The sequence below is a fragment of the Aristolochia californica genome, unplaced genomic scaffold (genome assembly GCF_029961685.1).
Source record: "Aristolochia californica isolate CCGP_79_NKW_82.1479 unplaced genomic scaffold, dmAriCali1.0.hap1 SCAF_4, whole genome shotgun sequence".
NCBI classification, from domain to species: Eukaryota; Viridiplantae; Streptophyta; class Magnoliopsida; order Piperales; family Aristolochiaceae; genus Aristolochia; species Aristolochia californica.
The window spans coordinates 2,663,897-2,683,464 of record NW_027182103.1 but is presented as its reverse complement, the minus strand read 5'-3'; the positions used below and the strand labels follow the sequence as shown (position 1 = coordinate 2,683,464).

Below are 19,568 nucleotides of genomic sequence, written 5' to 3'. Positions count from 1 at the left end.
ACTACCTAAAAACTTTCGGTAGCGAAGTCCTACACGATATGCTCACTCACAAAAAAGAGCTTAAAACTCAACTAGGAAGAAGAGGTCCCGGAGAGCTATCTAGAGACACATAACAAACTACAGACTACATTGGCAAGACCTTGTTTGTCAACAGCAAGGGCTCAAGATCTTGCAGGTTGTAAGGAATTCAAGTGTGGCACCCTGAGGCCAGAACAAAGAGGCACCACCCTTCAGTACTGCTTAAGTAGCTGCAATAACAATAGAAATGTGATTTGAGAAGCCACAGAAATCAAAGATCAAATTCTAACATGTTTCTGTGTAATAGTGTTGCACAACCATCTAAAAAATACGTGAACATAGAGCTGAGTTTGCTACTGTCAAGAAAATTTCTTAAGCTAATGAAAACACACGCTATGTTTGAAGTACCAGTCGCCGGCTGAAATAACACAAGCTTTTATTTTTCTTGTGAACAGATCTCAAATATTTGTCATCTACTTATTTTCTCTGCCTGGAAGTCCAGAAAGGCCAGCCAGCCCATACAGCTTCATAGATGAACATCCAATGATTCCACAACCTAACATGTGCCTGGGGCTAAACACCAGGTCTTTGGATCAATATACAGTACGCAAACACCATTTCCAGGAGAGAACGGTTCACTTCTAAAATACAGCTTGACACAAAATGCATACAAAAATCATGTCCAGAACCATGCACAGAGCAGTGGATCTCCAAAACAACTGATTCACTCTCCTTCATTCAGGATTGGAACAATCAATGGCTTGAGTTGTGCAAGATATACAATGGCCCACCTATCAAATCATATAAACGACAATGAGAACAGTAACAAAGACAAATATAAAAAATTTAAATATTCATTTTTGTGTCTGAAGCAGAGACCTGAAAGATAACAAATGGAAAAGGAAATGTCAACTAAAATATCAGCCACAAAATGTCACGATGGGCCTACAGGTTGGGGAAATATGTAATGAGTTCAAAGTCTTTTTTTTTTTTTTTGGGTGGGGGGGCAAAGGAAGGAGTTGATAGTTTGAAAACCTTGAAACTAAAGAAGCTTCTAGAAGGATGAAATTTCGACAGTCTGATAACAGGCACTTTGGAAAGGATGTACAGTCAAATGCCTTTCAGGTAAAAAGGGCTCCTTGATACAAAGAGATACACTTTGATCTGAAAAGTACGGCACACTCACCCATTGACAATTTATACGTAATCCAGACTGTGGTTGTTGTTGTTGTAAAAACACTTTTGAGTCAGGGTTAGGACTACAATGAGCAAAAACAAAAGAAATGCTTCTTTCTTTCCTCTGTAATTTTATAACTATATATTCACTTATTATATTACTACTACTACCATGCATTAGGTTTAAAAGAGAGTCTAGTTTTGCAGTTTTGAATTTGCACATCATTGAGAAAGATCATTATTTTCAGGTTAAAGAGTGCCATAAATAATCTACTTATTTCAACTTACTACTCTAAATTTTTTATTTTAAATTATATTAAACAGGATGAACCAACCCGAATACCATATGGTTTCATGACATCCTGACTGCCCTAGATTTTTTTTTTTTATAACTTTTTTAGAATCAAGTTAAACAGAATGAACCAACCTGAATGCCACATTGATTCATAACATCCGGTCTAGTGGCTCCCAAACTTTTAAAACCAAGCATATACTTCACTGTGTACATCAGAGAAATATCCTAGCAGATAGACTAAAAAAAAACATAATTTTGAGAATTCTTTGCTCAGACAGTAAGACTTCTGAAAGAGTTCAAAATTTTATTGTTCTAGATGAATGGGCACCCATAAGAATAACATTATTCAACTACTTACATCATCCAACAACAAATTGTCGCTGTAATGACCAGTGTAAGATGCAACCTGCATGAAGAAGCACTAGATTAACCGTTTGAAGAAGAAAGATAAAAACAAAAAATAAAGTGGAAATGAGAGAGGTCATATTTGAATGAAGTATTGACAGTGAGAAGTTAAGAGGATGTAGCAACACAAAATCTACACCATAATAGGTTGTGCTAAATAAGAGAGACTATATTATGATATTTAAATACCTAGTACTATGGGATGCTTTTATCTCTCCTCTCTAATTCGGAAGGGAGAAATGTGAGATGCAAGATACAAAAGGAAGTGACGAGTTCAAGCCAAATAAGAAACCTTTCCAACCTAATAAAGAGTCATTGTTCAATCTACCATACAACAATATTTCAAGCCCATAATTGGAATGAAAATGCCAGGGTAGCTCCGAAGTTTATTCATATGGGTAACAGAGGATCCTTTCACTGACATGTGGTACATACAGGATACAGGCAGGGTATAATAGCCATCAGCTAGCTGCGTAGAGCCGCTGAACAAATTTCATACTTTGACCAAGGGTTGAATTTCTTTCATAAACAAAAGAAGTTAATGAAAAATGGCTTCAACTCATTCCTTCGATAAAAAAGACTAGCAATCAGCTCCGAAGTAGACAGCTGGACAAGTGTTCCTCTATATATACACAATATAGTAGCTAGATAGTCACCAATTTATACTCTAGAATCATCCAGCATTTTTTTCCAAATTCAACATGATACCAACATTTAATAAAGTACAGAGAAATCTGAAATTAAATGTGTGGGAGAGAACTGAACCAATCAACGTACAGATTCACAGAAGGTCCTTTATTGCAGCATAATCTCACAACCAGCGATGCAAGGATGCCCACCAAGATGAAAATTAGGGTTGTTACCCAGAATGCCATTTTGTGTAGTAGTTTCTCAATCAGGACCTTGAATTGACTACTTGAAAGCCCTATATAAGGGAGAAAATGAAAAGGTTGCACTACTGTGACAGCGGTAAATTGTAGATATTTTTAGACCAAGCTGTCTTAATGCACAAAAAAATGATGTCTAGAGAGAAAACGAAATCCTTGGCAGCAGCTCCCAGGATGAAATCACCTCTTAACCTCTGCGTTGCTCTGTCACCTGGTTGAGATTCTTCCATTAGTTTCAACAGTAGGGGTTCTGAGGACATCCATGATGTTGTATGATGAAGAAATATATTCATATCATGGGCTCAAATTTAAGCAATAATTACATTTAAACCTACAAAATAGACACTGTTTCATTCAATATAAAGATGGATAAAACCTCATTACATGTCAACCCTAGTTATTTCATAATAGCATAGGGATGTCATGCAATAGAAATAGACTATCTGCTTCCACTGAACATGGTAAATAAGCACGTGATATGATATAGAACCACTTCCTTGAAAGATATGTATAGATGTAGCAATTTGTATCACACATGAAAGTCAATGTAGAACAAGCAAAAACACTTCACACATGTGCATGTGCCCTAAGTTAATGGAAAGAATATCTTACTGTCATTAATGGTAATTAAAAATGATCAGAAAGAAGTATAATTTAACAGATATTCTACCCTGAAAAATGCCATCCTTCCATAAAATGAATTTCCATTAGCACCCGGAAAATAGAATGGTTTGCATGCAGAAAAAGAGGCTTCTTTCAAGATTATATTACCAAAGATTGTCTCACAAAGTTCTTTTTTTCTTCTTCTCACAAAAATATTAGTTTTTCCTTTTTAACATATGCGCTCAATATTGTAAGACTCGACCCAAATCTAGTGGAGCCACACAAGAAGATGTTTTAACACATTTTCCTTTAAAACTGAATAATACAAACTTTTCTGTTCTTGGGCTAAAAGTTACAAAGCACCCACTACAACCAGTTCAAAATAAAGATGACAATGTCAAGTAAAAATGCTTACATATAGTTGGTACAACTCAATAGTGGGCATGAAGAAGAAGAATAAGACTGATCTGTTCGTAAATAAATCATAATTTTGCTCATAACTTGATTCTAGCATCCCATAAAAACGTACATCAGTCTTACAGAGCAGAAGACAAGTCTTTGATAAATTATGGACATCATTAAAAGTAAATACTACACATGTTCTCCAAAAAAGAAAAGAAAAAACTAGACATATCAATGTTCTTCTAAAATTTTAGATTTTCTTTCTTAAAGTTGCAGAAATGATCCGAAAATGAACAATATCCTTTAGAGGCTGTTAATCCATCAACAGACCTACAAAGAAAGATATCTTACCATACTCAAAGCAAGTCTTAAGGGATAAAAAAACAAAAGAAAACATTGGCAACCATGACTTAGACTGGGCAAGGAAGATGTAGAGGAAAAAAAGGTGAAAACAATGTTGAACAGATTCCAAATACAAAACATATAAAGATGAAAGGATTAGACATTCTCAGAATTCTTTGGATACAATGGCTATACATATACACCCAAAATGCCACAGATACCCATAAAATATGTACCAAGACCTCATGTTAAGAAACCCCCCGGTGTGGTCAAGGAGCCAAGGGTTCAGAAAGCAATGACCGGATCAAGTCAAAAGCCGAACAGCAACAAGGAAATCCACACAAACCATTAAGAACCAAAAACCTTAATCCAATATTCGAAATGACTTGTGTCATAGAAACACCGCAAATGAGATTGGATAGTAAGAAAAGCAGTGGAGAAACAATTGAAGAATACGCGCACTCATGAATGCATTCAGAAACAGAAAAAAAGGTAAAAAGAGAATTTATGAAGATTTAGTCAATGCTGGAAAAGCCAGAAGGTTTACTTCGAACAATCAAAAACCAACCTGGGGCAATCGACTTAACAAAATCCCTCTAGTTGAAAAAATATCTAGAAAAGTAAATGTGGCCGTTCACTCTACAACCTAGTGCTCCCGAAAATACGTCTTACACAAAAAAGATCTATTAAACATTCTCCGCACAAGTAAATGGGAATAGAAATACTCTGCCAAAAGAAAACCCTACAAAATAAATTAACATAAATGAACGAAAAATATGATCTCGCACGTCGAGTGGTCAGCGAATCATTCAATGAATCCCGGTACAAAAATCAAACTTCGCAAATCGAAGAATAATAGAACAACGGAAGCAAAATTTGTATTGATTGTCTAACTTGTTTCGGGAATTGAGTGTCGCTACTTAAAAGCAATTGAAAAGCCCATCTTGTTTGCAATAAGAAAATAAATACCCCAGAATACTTGCATGGATTAGCGAAAACAATCAAAAGAAAAACATTGAAGATGCAAAAACGAAGTAAAACTAAATAATAGATCCAAGTTCAGAGGTTCCAAATCTGCGCCAGAGGGCGAGTAACGGAAGATTTGCATTCGAAAGAGAGAATTACTTACCTGAACTGAAAAATGGAAAGTCCCGACAAGGTGAGAATTAGGGGTCCGGTGTTCGCTTCAAGAGCGAGACTTCAAGAGTCAGGACAACTGATATATATACCTGGCAAAGTTTACTTTTTATACACAATATGTTCACTCGTGACGTGGCGATGTGTCATTCGTCTCTCGTTTCTCGTCTCTCTCTTGATCGTGGGTTTTTACCATGTCAAGGAAGGGATCTAAATTACTAAATAACTGAATATTATTCGAAATAAAATATTATAATTATACAATTATTTAGAAAATATAAACTGTTTTAACTTTAGTATGTACCAGGTTATAAACCCAAACTAGACAAGCTAATTGAATCGGATTCAAGTAGTGCACTCCATCTCTTGTCTTGGCTAAGATGGAGTAGACCATGAAAATGGGTCAAAATTTGGTTAACCAGGTCGGTTTGCTGATATAATTGATAGTTTGGCTAGTGTGACTTGATTAATTGTGTCACTCAACCATATGTCTCTCATTTAGCACTAGTAAAGGTTGAAGGACAAGAAACTTTTTTTTCCCTCCCTATATTTTTTTATAAAGAGACATGAAGAGAGGGAGAAGAAGAGAGCATTGTCCCTCCCTAAGTTGTTAAGTTGTGAAACCTATTAGCGCTTTACGATATATTGACTACTGTTTCACTAAGGGTAATTTGGGGATCATAATCGGATAGTTGAGATTGTCGTAGATCGAACGGCTGAGATAGTCGTTGATCGGACGATTGAGATAGTTGTTGACTAGATGGCTGAGATAGCCATTGATCGGACGATTGAGATAGTTGTTGATTGGATGGCTGAGATAGTCGTTGATCCTGATTGGATGGCTGAGATAGTCCTATCGCATGTTTCACACCAAATGACTTTTCGTATTGGATGAACCCTCTATATATATCCAATACGAAAAGCCATTTGGTGCAAAACATGCCAAACAGTTAACTCAGCTGCCTGATCATGATCAACGACTGAGATAGTTGTTGATTGGGTGGTTGAGATAGCTGTTTGATCCAATATGAAAAGTCATTTGGTGTGAAACGCTATCTCAATCATCCGATCATGATCAATGGCTATCGTAGCCGTCCAATATATATATATATATATATAAAAGGACCTTAGCAACTAACCCGAGGCCCCTCAAGAAGGTAAAAGGCAAGTCATCCACGACTATCTGGAAGACTCTTTATCTTCAAGAAAGACGATCTCTTCCTCTTCAAAACCTCTACCATTACTGAGATGAGAGAGCTTAATGCCAGACTCCTCTATTTATAAGTTGAGAGGAAAGACTATGCCTGACTACTCCTTGTCAAAGCTTTCAACAACTTTTTTCCCATGAGGAATCATTCCACTTTTCTCTAACTAAATCCATCATTGGTTGACCAAAACTACTTATCTAGTAAAAAGCTTGTGACCATGCTTATGGAGAAGCCCATCCAGACCTCTAAGAGACCTTAAGGGTCAGTTTTCTTTTTATCCTGCCTCCATATATTTAGTCAGCTAGTCATGAGCCTCCTTATTAAGTCCATGCCAGTGAACAACATATAGATTATATTCTTCCACTGGATGGTATGACTGAGATTCCTTCATGTTTCTTCGGAGCATCTACAAGAAGACAATTAGATGATGAATGGGCATCTGACATCCCACTCCAGCAATTCCTATCTCATATATAGTGGAGTAAGGATAAGCAGATGAACATGCAAAGGAGGCAAGACTAAACATGTAAAAACTATTGAATAGGAAACTTTCATGGTTTCTAGATCTTGTAACACTTCTGGAGTAAACGGATTTCTATTTGATCCTGTTTTAAGAGATGTACTGATGATATATGTGTAAAACTGCATAGTGGAATAACATTCTTATCCATTCATTACTTCTTCAAACAATGGCAAGAGAAGATTGCAGTTGAGTTTGATGCAACTACTCACGGGTGTAAGTGTGTTCGAAATTCTAGTTCAAGAGTAAATTTGATAGAGTTTTTTATTTGAAGAATATGCAACAAATATAGAGTCGAGTTAGTGTTCTCTAGAACTATCCATAGGATAGATGAACAGACAGAGAGAAAGAGGAAGCAAAGAGCAGTCAAGGGCATCTCATGTAGCTAGTCTAAGCAGATACAAGTAAGAAAAATTAGAAATGTAGGAAGATAACTCTCTTGCCAATGCTAGAAATTGTTCCAATAGTTGCCAGTGGTGGTGAGAAAAAAAGATAATATAATTACCAAAGTTAGTTACCTGTAAGCCTTCAAAATGTATCATAATTGTTTAAAACAGTTTCAAAGTAATATCGGTACAAAATCCTTCAAAGATTGCAGTAATGAAGCAAATGGAAGAATTCCACTTAGCTCATCTACGTGATGGAGTCAAGATCATGCAAAAAGATAAAAGGTCTAGCTTGAAAGACAAGAGTCAATTAGTTTAGCCAAGGAGACTTGCTTTGAACCACCCATGAACTTTCACTGTTATGATGAAGAGCTCTCTGAGTGCCTCTCAAGACGTCAAAGGCAAGTCATCCTTGGCTACCCAACAAAACTCTTCTCTTCATGTAAGACCCATCTTCTACTTCAACATCTTTCACCAAAAATCAGATGAAAAAGATTGAAGCCAGACTCCTCTATTTATAGTTGCTTGAGGTTGGCTTAAGATCTTCACAGCCTACCTTGTCAATAATTTATGTCAAGATCATGGCTTCAAACTTTCGATGCTCTTGTTCCCCATGAAGAATATGTTCTCAGTGCTTGAGAATATTTGACCATTTGCCTCCATTTATCGAGTATAAAGGAATCAGTTATGGCCATGCCTGTTAAGGGAGGCCTCTCATACAACTTATATATACATCCCATTTTGCACTTGCTATCAACTCCAAATATTCCCTGAAGCATCACTTGGACATGGCCATAATGGAAGTCAATGCTTTTCACCATTCATAAAGTCCAAATTGCTCTGTCTTCTAAAAGACTCCTCTCATGGTTCTTAAAAGCATCTAAAACAACCAAAAAGGGAGAAATGGGCATCTCAAATTCCATGAGTGCACATTCTATCTTGGATGTTGGAAACCTTCACAAGATGCTATTGTTTACCGCAAGGAAGTCACTCCATGTATGTATAAGAGATATGGGACATAAATGTGAGAAAAAGAATAGAAGAAGAAAAGAAAATGAAGAGCAAAGTAGACGTGTATTTTTCGCCATTAGTTGGGTACTACTTTAATGAGATAGTATATAGAAGATATATATTGTTTGTTTGCTTGTTTGGTAGAAACTAAAATAGAGAAATATATAATTACTTATGCGCACAACTAAATTTTGGTATCTATGCTCTATTTAGGGAAGATTTCAAATACAATGTTCTTAGAAATCGTGTCTCTAAGGCACTAAATGTGGTATTTTCAAATCCAACCAAATTTTAAATATATCCAATTGGGTTTATTTTTCAAGAAATTATTCTCCAAGATGCTAAAGGTATCAATGTCTTGAAAAGACTACAAAGTGTCATTTACTATGTCAATTGGAACAAATTTTCGACTTGTATTTTTTAATATTTTGTTACATTTAGTGATTCACCCACCACAAGAGGCACTATTGTATGGTCCAGTGCAATATCGGTAATTGTACCCAATAGAAATGTAACTAACAATTCTTTATCATAAAGTTGCATGTGTCATACTTTCATCATGTTTGTCCTAATAGGTTTAATTCAAATATGTTACTACACAAGTTATAAAAACATAGTACGAAACAAAACCTCGACCTGAAGGCTCCATTGTTGAAGGATATATTGATAGTAAAACATTAACTTTCTACTCAATATACTTGGATGGGGTGAAGTGATTCAATTGACCTAATCGAAATTATGATGGGGATCCTTGGTGTGTGAAGGATAAAATGTCAGTTTTCTCACACTCAGCACGTGAATTAGCTGGTAGTAATGGAGATGGCCCCATCTGAGTACAAGAAGATGATTTAGGTTGTATTGTCTAATTTGAAAAAATTGAAGAACATAAACGTATATGTATTTGTACAATTATATACGTAATGTACACTTATTTTTGCAACATATGTGATGATTAGAGAACATAGAGAGCTTCTTGCCTACAAGGCAGTGACAAACGTAGACAAACAACACGAGACACTATTTCCTGAATGGTTAAAAGTAAGGTTTGTTATATACTAATCCTAGGGTATAAAAAATAAACAATATTTTTGTTATCTGTTATCGTTGTGATATCATCTAATTTATTTATTTTTCTAACATAGGTTAAGACATTAGAATACCAAGGATGTTTTCATAGACATGGTGATATTTATAGCCTTAGCTTTGGTTCCATCGAACATCATAGTTACTCAAGTTGTATAATAAACTGTATGTGAATCCATATTGAGCAGCTCCCAGCACACCAAAGAACTCAAAACAACAGTGTTATGGTAAAGGGACATTACGAATATAATGATCTTGACTATTATAGGGTGGTAGTAGAGATCATAGACTTATGCTATTTTCACAAGAATCTTGCGTATGTGCTTAAATATAAATGGTTTAATGTGAGTAACTGAATATACGACATCAAGACAAATGAATGGTTTACTAGCATTAATACATCTCACATGTGGTGCACCGATGACCCTTTTGCATAGGCATGTCAAGTGGAAGAAGTGTTTTACATAGATAACCGTAAACATGGTCATCCATGGTGTGTTAGACAAAAAGTCGTAAACAAAAATGTGTATGATGTTTTGGAGCAAAAAAATACCACCAATAAAGGTGCAAAAACTTACCAACAAGACTTGTCATCTGGATGACTTCACTTTGACCAAGATGATAAAGATGTAGTGTTGGTTAGAAACTATACTTTACACTAACTTACATCAATGCCCATTTGGGGAATAACCACTGGAACACAAGTAACACAACCAAGACATAATTTTATTGTTGATCAAGATGGTCAAGAGCAACACAACTATGATATAGAAGAAGATGAGGATGAGGAAGAAGAAGAGGCAAAATGGGAAGAAGAAGAGAGAAGAATAGAACAAAGAAGGAGAAGACATGGTTAGAAAAGGAGAAAGTAGGTATGATGGAGATTGATTTGGGGATGACCCATGATAGTTGGGGGTTAGAGTTTTCAAATATTGTAGATGGGTTTGCTATTGTTATGAGAATTGGAATTTCTGGCATTATGATATCAAGATCGAGTAAGAGAACGAGAAATGAACAAACTGAATTACCTAATCATTTTCAGAACAATATAATAGTTCAAATGCGGGATGATTTTTTATATGAAATAGTTTGAATCAATATGTATAATTTATTTCTAAACAATTTTTTTTTGAAATTTGTATTTAACATTTATAAACAACTTATTTATTAAAAATAATGGGATAATATGGTAATATATTAGAGCTATTAATAATTTTAAATTATTTCCTCAAAAAATGCTCTTAATATTTGGAAGAAAAATTAAAAAACTTAAAGTAATTTCTAAGTAAGAAACCAATGAAGGTTTCTTATTTTAAACACTTCCAAAAAAATTATTATATATTTTATTAAGTAATAAAAGTAAATTAAATTTTAATAATTTAAAAATAATTTAATTTTTTTACTACGAATTTACCTAACCTGACTACTGAAAACAAACTTGCCACAAATTGCGGACTAACAGAGTCGGATTTGAAGGTCCGTACACAGCAGAGCAGAACGCTTCTGTCAGACTTTGACACCTAGTCCTACATCAGAAAGGAAGAAGAAGACTTCTTCTGTACGTCGCCCATCCTTCAACTTCTTCAGTTCTTGAACTCTGCCGTTTCCTGTCTTCCTTGTAGATCGTTTGTGGTCCAAAATGACTCCTCGGGAGCACATAGAGAAGATCAGGAGAGAGAAGTTCTCCATTGGAACTGATAAACCGAATCCTCTCTCTGAAGACCTTCATCACTCGGTCAGAAACCTTTCCGCGGAGCTTTACGCCAAAGATGTTCATTTCCTTATGGAGCTCATCCAGGTAGATGCGTTCATGAGTAACATTTGCTAGACTTCTGATATGTGACTGGAAATTATTTTCTAGATCCCTGCGAGTAAACTTTACTATTTTCTCGATCACTGTTGATTCACTTTACTTGTGGGGATACTGCAGTTTAGATAAAATAGCTCGTGGTTCCAAAAGGCCGAGGCCGAAACTCTCCCGCCCAAGTTTGAAACTGGATGGGATATATTTGGGCCACGACAATGGCTGCCATGCTCGGCCTTACCATGTATCAATCGTGAAAATGTTCATTATTTTATATTCCTACAAATTATTTATTCTATGATAAAGCATATTTTTAAAAAATAAAGAAATCAAATATAACATTCATAATATAGAATTATTGTGTGATATAGTTTTAAGTTCGTTCCTATAGAATTAACTCTCTTTCCTATTATTTGTTCATTAGCAGTGTAATGTAATAAAATTCGACCTAGTTACCAATCAGAATAGGTGATTGGGTCTGGTTGAACCCGTATCAACAAGGGTTTGGCTTCTGGTTGACCTAGTATGATGTCATTATTATTAAAAATTTATAACAAATCACTTCATTTAAATACTTTCCTTAATTTCTACGCCAATTATTTGTAAAGTTTATAATTTTATTGCTTTTCCTTGTAACTTTCTATTTGGCACTATTTAGGTTGGATTTATTATTTTCACCACTCTTACCTGATTTGAACATTTGGGTGGCAAAATTTGAGTGACCCACTAAGCTTTCCTAAATCAGAGAACCTGTTTGTGCAAGAGTCAGTAGTTCCTGTTCATATCCCTTAGAAAGCAAATCTTTTCATTGCTAAAGCTCTAGGATGACACGAGAAATGGTGGGACTTGCTTGGTGGCTTAATTTGGTTTAATGTTTAAAGGCAATGATGAGCTGCTCCCCTTTTCAGAATTACCTAACAGCTTTGTGAGCAGAAGCCTGAATAGTTATTCATTCTAAAACTATGATGACCAATGTATATTTAAAAGAGGCAGTTGCACAAACATATTCAAAATTTTCTTAGTGTACTCTTGTTGCTGTGACTTAAGAGTGAACTGTTTAAATTTTGTATGGACAGAATGCTGAAGATAATGAATATCCTCCTGGGGTGCAACCTTCTTTGGAATTTGTGATCACATCTCAGGATATCACTGCCACTGGAGCCTCTGCTACTTTACTTATTTTCAATAATGAAATGGGTTTCTTTGAGAAAAATATTGAATCAATTTGTAGCGTTGGAAAGTCTACCAAGAAGGGAAATAGGCAGCAAGGATATATTGGAGAGAAAGGTATATCTGTTATCATCTTTCATCTTGAGTTGACAATATTGATACATGCTATTGCTTATCGAGTAGCTAGAGAATTGATTTATTGCTAACCCTCATCTGATGTTTGATGAGGAAACTCTGATCTCTTATTGCATTTAATTGCACAAGGAACTGTATTAGAGTTGTAGTGTATGATCTGCCTGTTGCAATAATTCTTTTGTAGAGTTCTGGATAGCTGCTTCTAGAGGAGAAGCGGGTTTTCTAGGAGAGTCTTATCCTTATGCACGTGGGCTGGTGGGGTATTTGATCCACCTTCATCTTTCTCCTTCCTATGATTGTCTCAACTTCTCTTTTATGTTTTGAAGTGCCCAAGTGTTTTAATCAGATAGTGATACGTTATCTTGTACGCAACGTGACATGTGCTGACTCAGATAAGCCACACATGTTGTTCCAATGAGTAATTTTTTTATTTTTTATTTTTGGTTGGTGATATATTAGGACTTGTTTTGTAATGAAGAGTATCACTTAAGAGTAGAAAGATGTGAAAAACTAAAAAAAGCAATAAGAAAACAAAAAGAAAAAGGAAACAAACAAGTTTGCCCTTGTTTGTCAATTTTTCCTAGTCCAGGGGTGATATCTTTTCTTCCTTCATTGGCAGTGACAAAATGGTAGAGAGTCAAGCCTCAACAAAGAGTGGAAGGGATTCCCCAAACACTAAGGAGCGTGAGAAACTCTCTCTTTGTCAAGTCTGTCAGCTTCACCATTGGCAGCACGAAGAGTATTCTGCCAAACAATCTGTACTGAAGTACACTGATTAGTAATTTCAAAATAGTCATCATAGATGTGCATTATCCTCCAACAGTGAGAGTCTTAGCAAGCCGATTACAAGACCTGATGAGTTAATATTTTTAAAGCAAGTTACCTGTTTTGTTTTTCTAATAAAAGTTAAAAGTAGTTGTGCAGTGATCATTTTCCTAACAAATTTATGTCCTGGTGCATCCACAGGTATAGGATTCAAGAGTGTATTTCTAATTACCAGTCGGCCATTCATTTTTAGCAATGGGTATCAAATTGGGTTCAATGAAGATCCACTTCCAAACTACGACATACCTGGATACATAGTCCCAGAATGGGTGGAGGAGAAACCGACTCTTTCTGATATCAAGCACATATATGGTGCTCATAAGATCCTCCCAACAACGACTGTAGTTCTTCCATTGAAATCTGAAAAAGTGGCAAGGGTGAAGCAACAACTATCCAATATCCATCCAGAAGTCCTTCTGTTTCTTTCAAAAATCAGGCAGCTTTCTGTAAGAGAACATACTGAAGATCCTGGATGCAATACACTAAGTGCAATTTCTATCACCAGCGAAACTAACTATGAGGAGAGAAAGAGCATTAATGCTGTATCATCCACTCTCCATCTCTCTGCCAAAGAGAACAGTGATGGGGAAAAGGAAGAATGTGTTTACTATTTGTGGAGGCAGAAGTTTCCTGTAAAATTGGAAAACCAAGTTGCAAGGAGGAATGAGATTGAAGAATGGGTTATTACTCTGGCTTTCCCTTATGGTGATCGTATGAAAAGAGGGATGAGATCACCAGGGGTCTACGCATATCTGCCCACAGAAATGGTAACAAATTTTCCATTCATTATTCAGGCTGATTTTGTTTTGGCTTCATCCAGGGAAACTATACTCTTGGATGATAAGTGGAATAAAGGGATCCTGACCTGTGTGCCTAATGCATTTGTTGAAGCATTTAGCTCACTTTTGGCAGGTGTTGGAACTGCACCTTTATCTAGTTTGCTGAATGTGTTTGAGAGCTTGCCTGTGGAGGAATCCTCGTACCCAGACCTGAACAAAGTGAGAGAGGAAATAAAAGCAAAAGTGGTTGCCAAAAATATCTTACCAGCTGAGACTTACACAGATCAAAGATTTTTCTACAGGCCTGATGAAGTGGGTCGGCTCATGCCGGCTTTTTGGGAGATCTTGACCAAGGCAAGGATGCAAGGTGTCAGCTTGCATAATTTGTCATCCCATGACATTTATATTCTGAACTCTACATTTGATAATGCTGCCTATGATCACATTTTAGATTTCCTAGGTGTTGGATATGTTGATAGAGAATGGTACACCAAGTGTGTCAGAAATTCTAATCTGGTAATGGGAGTTCTTGAGGATGTATATTTGGAGCTTCTTTGCTTTTTTGCTGAAAATTGGGGAAGCTGTTTTAGAAATACTAATGTTGGTACATTACCTATTTTGAAATATGTTGCTGTGGATAACAATGTGTGTTTATGGAGTATTACTAGGGCCACTCAATATGATGATAGGATCTGCTTATCATCTGACACTCAGCATATCTCATGGCTTATTGATTGGAACAAAGAATTCAGATGTTGTGGAGAAAGGTTCTTTATGCCAGCGAAAACCCAAGAAGTTCTGAATGAGTTTCCCAAAAGGAAAATAGTAAAAGATTGGCTTAAAGAGATTGGGAAGGTGCATAGTTTAAGTTTTTGGAATTATTGTTGTCTGATTCTTAGAGAGATAAAGAATGATAGAAGGTTTGTGGTTGCTTTTGCTCACCTTCTTTATCATTCCCATTCAAGAGGTCATATATCAGACAAGGAAGTACGTGAATTATGTGCTTCCATGCCAATTATCGATAGCTGTGGAGATATGATCAGTGAAAGGCAAGTTCTACTTGTGCCTGCAATACGGAGCAAGTGGGTTGGCCTTCTGGGTTCAAATCCTTGGATCAGAGAAAAGTATGTAGAATTAGGAGAGGACTATTTAGGTGATGGTTATTTTGCGAACACATGTACATCAGAGAACCAGCTTATGTCGTTCTTGAGAAATTACACTCAAGTGTCAGATTTACCAGATTTTTGCCCTCCTAATGCAGCATTTAGTTCTGTTTATTCTCCTTTAAATTTGGAAAATGCACTTTTGCTTCTCGATTGGATTCACAATTTAAGAGCAAAAAGCTTTGGTATCCCATGGATGTTTCTGAAGTGCATTAAAGAAGGAGGTTGGTTGAAAACATCTGTTGGTTACCGGCCACCATCAGAATCATTCTTATATAACTCAACATGGGGAATCGTATTGCAGGCTGGTTGTGAACTGGTTGATATTCCTCTCATTGATAAAAAATTTTATGGCAACAAGATTAGTGGTTACACAGAGGAGCTAAAAGCTGTTGGGGTTATGTCCGAGTTTGGTGAAGCATGTCGATTCATTGGGAAGCATCTTATGTCACTTGCTGCTTCCTCCACTATAAGCAAAAGCACTATTCTTTACATGCTGAAGTTCATACGATATTTGCGGGAGGAGTGTCTATCTCCTAAGGAGTTCATCGCTAGTGTTAAAGAGGGGGCTTGGCTAAAAACATCTGTTGGGTATAGATCACCTGTTGGGTCTGTTTTGTTTGATTCAGAATGGAATGCTGCCTCACGGATCAGTAAGCTTCCCTTCATAGAGGATACATACTATGGCACTGAAATACTGAGTTATAAGGTGGAATTTCAATTACTAGGTGTTGTAGTTGAATTTGACCGGCAGATAGTGGCTGCCAATTTTCTGCGACCTGCATCTTTCACCTCTCTGCCAGCTGAAAGCATTCTTTTGATTTTGGAATGCATTCGTGATTCAAAAGTGTCTAATCAGATTGCAAGAGAACTGAAGGACCAGAAATGGGTTAAAACCAACCATGGCTACAAGCTTCCTAGTGAATCCTTTCTGTTTGATTATGAGTGGGGAAGCCTTCTGCAGGTTTTTGATAACATTCCTTTAATAGATGAGAAGTTTTACGGAGATGGCATTCGGTCATACAAGAATGAATTGAAGAAGACTGGGGTAGTTACACATTTTACTGAAGCATCTAAGGCAGTGGCCCGCTCTTTTAGGCAGCATCTATCTTCATGTTCGTTAACTAAAGAAAATGTGCTGTCTTTGCTTTCCTTTTGCAAGCATTTGAAGGGCAAAGGACATCCGTTGCCATCCGATTTATCAACTTGTCTCCAAGATGAAAAATGGCTGAAAACCCATTTAGGGTACAGGTCTCCTAAGGATTCAATTTTGTTTGATGCAGAATGGGAACCTATCAGTGCAATAGCCAGCTTGCCTTTCATAGATGATAGTGAGACATGCTATGGTAAAGTCATCCATGACCACAAAGATATGCTGATGGAGTTGGGGGTTGTGGTAGAGTTTAAAGCAGGGTCGAGATTTGTAGCATCTGGTCTTAAAATTCCGCAAATTGTAGCCTATGTGACGCCTGTGAATGTGTTTGCCCTATTACAATGTATCCGACACTTGCAAGAGAAGGATGGAACACTGGTCAAGGAGCTCAAAGAGCTCAAAGAGCGTGCGAGCAAAAAATGGATCAAAACTCACATGGGCTACAAATCTCCTGGAGACTCCATATTGTTTAGTTCCAGTTGGGATTCTCATCTGCATCGGAAAGATGGACCTTTCATAGATGAAACTTTTTATGGTACTGAAATTATGTCCTATAAAAATGAACTGGAAGCAATTGGAGTAACTATAACTATAGATATTAAGGGTGGTTCTTCACTGATTGCAAGCAATCTTGGCTATCATTCTCAGATTAACGTTATAACCAGAATATACACTTACCTGAGCAAGGTTAGTTGGGAGCCAGAAACTAAGAGTGCTAGCTGGATTTGGATCCCAAATGGAGAGGATGATGGTGAATGGGTGGGTCCGGATGGCTGTGTTCTTCGGGACAGAGATAATCTCTTTAGATCACAGTTGATTGTTTTGGAGAAATATTACGAGAAAGAACTGCTCAGTTTCTTCTCCATGGCCCTTGGGGTAAGACACCGGCCTTCTATTTATGATTACTGCAAGTTGTGGAGGGACTGGGAAATTGAGGACAGACTGTTGACTTGTCTTGAATGTTGTTCTTTTTGGTCATTCATTGCAAACAACTGGAATAAAACAACAGAAAAACTTCTGAGTGGTGGCTTCTCTCGGCTTCCTGTCTACTTGGATACAGATGCAATTAAGTTATATGACAAGCATGATGTCTTTATCCCTGATGACTTGCTATTAAAAGATTTGTTTGAGAAGGAAATTGCAAATCCAATGTTTGTTTGGCAGCCCAAATCAACCATCCCTTCTCTGTCCCGAAGTAAACTATATGAAATCTATAGCAGTGTCGGAGTTCAAACTATTTCTGAAGCTGTACAGAAGGTGGAATCTTCTATTTCTAATGGAACTGAATTCAAGATTGTCAATCCAGCAGTATTTTTGCATCAGAAAGGATTATTTCGTATTATACTGTCTTTCCTTTCTGATGCTTCTCGTGAAATAAGTATAGAAAAGAAGCATCAGATTGCTAAAGGGTTTTGGGATGTGGAAATTTATGAGAGTCCAGAACCTATTACAGTGAGTTATGTGCTGCCGATGTCTTCAGGAAAGTGTGCTACTGCAAAGGCAAGTAGAATAGTGCGATGGGAGAGGGAGAATGCCAAGCTGTTTCTTCAGAAAATTGACAAACAATCTGGTCGTAAGTCGAATATTGAGTTTGCAACTAGTTTCTCTGAAGTTATTTCAGAGGGACTGTTATGGGATACACCAGATTGGATGTCCGAATTAACGGAGCTTATCAAGCTTGGGTACTTGCTAGACTTTGATGAAGAGGCAGTGGACTTCTTACTCAAGAGTAAAAACATGGATATCTCTGTGGAGGATGAAGCGTTCATATCATGTGGATTATCCTCCTCTAATTGATCTCAAGTGTTCTGCTACTGCAAATCCATGAACTACTTTCTACCCATTGTACAGGTATGGTCTGACTGAAAATTAGTGCTTGCTTTCTGTTTTCGTGTGCATGGATTTTGGTTTTTGGTGTGAGAAATGAGATGTTGTGCTTGTATATGTTAACAAAGAAGATCGTATGAACTTACTATTGTCATTTGCGGTCTCTTTTTTCCAACTCTCTCCGTTATCATTCCAGACCTACCGAGAGGGTTGTTTTTGTCGGAAAATAGTGTTTTCCTCGGCAAATTTGCTCCAGATCTGCTTGCCTGATGTCGCTTGACCAAATTTGGGCTGTCCTCCGCCGCCGCGGCTATCACCTCCGTTGTCTCCTTCAACTGGTGTAAAGTTGAGGAAATAATAATGAATATCTTTTCTAAATGGTCATCTTGTAAAAAAATTGTAGAAAATAATTAATAGGAACCAATAAATAACAAACCAATAATTAATCACAAATATAACATTATGCATTTATTTATTAGAGGCAAATAAAGGGGAAATCGTAAATGGAAATTCTAATTAATGCATGAATAGTGAATAATTAACAAATAAATTAACAACATATTTCAGTTTTTAAATACTAATACCAAATATAAATGTTTAATTATTAATAATGCTAAACCTTAAAAATAATTAATAGCCATCAATAATTAATAATAATAAATATGAGTCTTAGACTTTATGTGTGTTTCTTTCTCTTGTCAAACATGTAGTTAAATGCACAACCCACTAAGTTTATGCCCATAATTCATTACGATATATAATTAATTATATGTGACATATAATATATCATAATGAAGATATTATTTATTTATTTTTGTTATTTTTATATTTTTAAAATTTTATTTCTGACCAAGTTGCCTTGTTGAAACTTAAGGGATGACTTGGCATGGGATCTGGCGAATCGAATGCCCAATATGACTTGGGATCAATAGGATATCTATTAGTGTAATGAGCCTCACCAAGTCATTTGCTCTCCCAAAGGATCAATAAGGTTCATGTAGCCATTAGGCTTGTCCCCAAGGAAGTCTAATATTACTATAGCCCTTAGGTTAGGCTGAGTCCATTGTGTGTCAAATCCTTTCATTCACATTTGTTGATTTATAGGGGCATCACATAAACACAAGAGATCTTAAGGGAATAAGAGAAGAGAGGAGCTCTAGCTCTTGGGAGAGAGGAGAGAAGATACCAAGGGAGAGAAAGAAGAGGAAAATAGAGATAAGTGTATGAACGAATTTGAGC

General features: G+C 36.5%; 2 protein-coding genes across 2 annotated transcripts; one reads left to right on the top strand and one right to left on the bottom strand.

Annotated features, from left to right (window-relative positions):
* Positions 1-367: 367 nt before the first annotated feature.
* LOC137962707 (V-type proton ATPase subunit e1) lies at positions 368-5,335 on the bottom strand. The gene is made up of 4 exons (XM_068809727.1): positions 5,258-5,335; positions 2,672-2,992; positions 1,848-1,895; positions 368-809 (listed from the first exon to the last, which is right to left on the bottom strand). The coding sequence occupies exons 2-4, from the start codon at positions 2,767-2,769 to the stop codon at positions 743-745; spliced, it is 213 nt and encodes a 70-aa protein (XP_068665828.1). The 5' UTR covers positions 2,770-2,992; positions 5,258-5,335; the 3' UTR covers positions 368-742.
* Positions 5,336-10,350: 5,015 nt separating this feature from the next.
* Positions 10,351-18,504, top strand: LOC137962165 (uncharacterized). The gene is made up of 4 exons (XM_068808896.1): positions 10,351-10,468; positions 11,096-11,271; positions 12,354-12,564; positions 13,549-18,504. Exons 1-4 carry the CDS (start codon positions 10,351-10,353, stop codon positions 18,297-18,299), a joined length of 5,256 nt encoding a protein of 1,751 aa, XP_068664997.1. The 3' UTR covers positions 18,300-18,504.
* Positions 18,505-19,568: the final 1,064 nt, after the last annotated feature.